Below are 2,008 nucleotides of genomic sequence, written 5' to 3'. Positions count from 1 at the left end.
GTGTGAGAATGGCAGGATGCCGTGGAGAACAAACTGGAGGTCAAAGACTGGCCGTATCAGTCTGAATGTCCGTCTGCGTGGAACGGCTCGCGTGCTGTAAGGTAGGGCAGGAGAGACTGATTCACACAATTTAGTCACACTTAACAAAAAGCTTCTTACACCAATTAATAACCTTAATTTCCTTTAAGATACACCCGTAAATCAATATTGTACATTCAGTACAACAGCAGCTGTGGCATGCTTTCATGGCAGCTCATCCATCAGTTTGAAACAGTAAATCCCCAATGTTTCATTATAATTGTTATAAAAGTTCAGTGTCTCTCTCTTCATTCCTCTGGCTGTCAGCGTGGTGAGGTAAGACGAGGGGGAAGATCAGCCCTTTGGGTTGTTGGCTGTTTTTTATGAGTGCATTACACATTAAGTTTCATTTCTTTGTGTTGCTTTATTTATAATAACATGGGCCTACCTAAAGTTTAAAGGCTTCTCATTTCCCGCAGATGATCTAATTGCATGATGTGATGGATCATACTGTACCGTTCAAAGGTTTGGGGTCAGAAATATTGATCGATTGGTTGATTGAAAGAAATTAATACTGTTATTCTGGGCTTTTATTCAAATTGATCAAAAATGACAGAAAATACATTTATACTATTATAAAATAATTATATTTCAAATAAATGCTGATTTAATAATTTGAAATCACTTTCTTATATTATTTTGCCAATATAAGAATATTTATATAATATAATATAATATAATATCATATCATATAATATAATATAATATAATATACTATTTTTCAGATGCAGAGATTGTTTCCAGGTATTAATTGCTAAGCAGTTTTCTTTATTTTTTTATTGGTTTTAAAGAATTACACGTATAAACAAGGGTTGGTTTGTTTTTGTTTGTTTTGCATGAAATTAATATAAATTAGTAAATCAGGGTGTATCAAACTGATGAAAAGTGACGATAAAGACATAATGTTACAAAAGATTTCTGTCAAATAAATATTTTTTTAAAAACTTTCTATTCATCAAAACAATCCTTAAAAAAAACCTGTATCACGGTTGAAGCAGTCCAACTGTTTTCAACATTGATAATAATAATAGTTTATTTGATTTGATTTATAAGCAGCATATCAGAATGATTCTGAAGATCATGTGACACTGAAGACTGGAGTATTGATGCTGAAAATTCAGCTTTGATCACAGCAATAAATTGCATCTTAAAATATGTTCACACAGAAAACATCTGTTTTAAATTGTAGTAATATTTCACAGTATTACTGTTTTTAATGTTTTTTGATCAAATAAAATGCAGCAGTGGTGAGCAAAAGAGGCTTCTTTCAAAACATTACGATCCCAAGCTTGTGAACAGTAATGCGTGTGTGTGTGTATAAAGTATTGTCTCATGCACCCTGTGGTTGAACGTGTCGCTACATGGATGGGGTCTGTCTCCTGTCAGCGCGCGGCAGAAGCACAAGGGCAGTTCTCCGGACGACCTCAGGAGCGGCTCGCGGCTCATCCTCTTTGTTCTGGGTGGGGTCACCTACTCAGAAATGCGCTGTGCTTATGAAGTCACGCATGCCAATAAATCCTGTGAGGTCATTATTGGTAAGAGTCCCTACCGGTGCGAACCTGAAAAGATGCTTAAAATGCTGCATGTGTTCTGCAGTGGTTTAAATAATGCCTTTTTTGTTGTCTGTAGGCTCGACGCACATCCTGACTCCACGCAGTCTGCTGGAGGACATTTATAAGCTGGGCAAACAGCCCATGGAAAGCTTTACCATCGAGGAGGACAAACCCTGAGCGGCGCTGCACTGCCGTTCCTCCTCTCAGGACTGAAGGGAACAGGTCTCAACTGCTTTAGTCACCTCATACAGCATTATTTCACATTCACTTAAAAGCTTATCACGTGAAAATAACAAAGCAATGGTTCTACATGAAACATTTTGAGGTCGTTTCATTTCTAAAACTCAGTTGTGCTCAGTTTAGGCTATATATATATA

General features: G+C 36.7%; 1 protein-coding gene across 2 annotated transcripts in view; it reads left to right on the top strand.

Moving 5' to 3' along the window:
- LOC107687296 (syntaxin-binding protein 3-like) overlaps positions 1–2,000 on the top strand; it is a 32,034-nt gene extending 30,034 nt beyond the window's left edge. Inside the window, exons 17-19 of one of the 2 annotated variants that reach the window (XM_016484575.1) lie at positions 16–101; positions 1,465–1,613; positions 1,708–2,000. In XM_016484575.1, coding sequence (XP_016340061.1) covers positions 16–101; positions 1,465–1,613; positions 1,708–1,808 — 336 coding nt within the window. In that variant the 3' untranslated portion in view covers positions 1,809–2,000. The remainder of the gene's footprint in view (positions 1–15; positions 102–1,464; positions 1,614–1,707) is intronic. The other variant, XM_016484576.1, reaches the window with a different exon arrangement.
- The last annotated feature ends 8 nt before the right edge of the window (positions 2,001–2,008 follow it).

This window comes from Sinocyclocheilus anshuiensis, unplaced genomic scaffold (genome assembly GCF_001515605.1).
Source record: "Sinocyclocheilus anshuiensis isolate Anshui unplaced genomic scaffold, SAMN03320099.WGS_v1.1 scaffold1857, whole genome shotgun sequence".
In the NCBI taxonomy this organism is placed as follows: Eukaryota; Metazoa; Chordata; class Actinopteri; order Cypriniformes; family Cyprinidae; genus Sinocyclocheilus; species Sinocyclocheilus anshuiensis.
The sequence above is the reverse complement of the archived record's forward strand: the minus strand, read 5'-3'. Positions and strand labels throughout refer to the sequence as shown.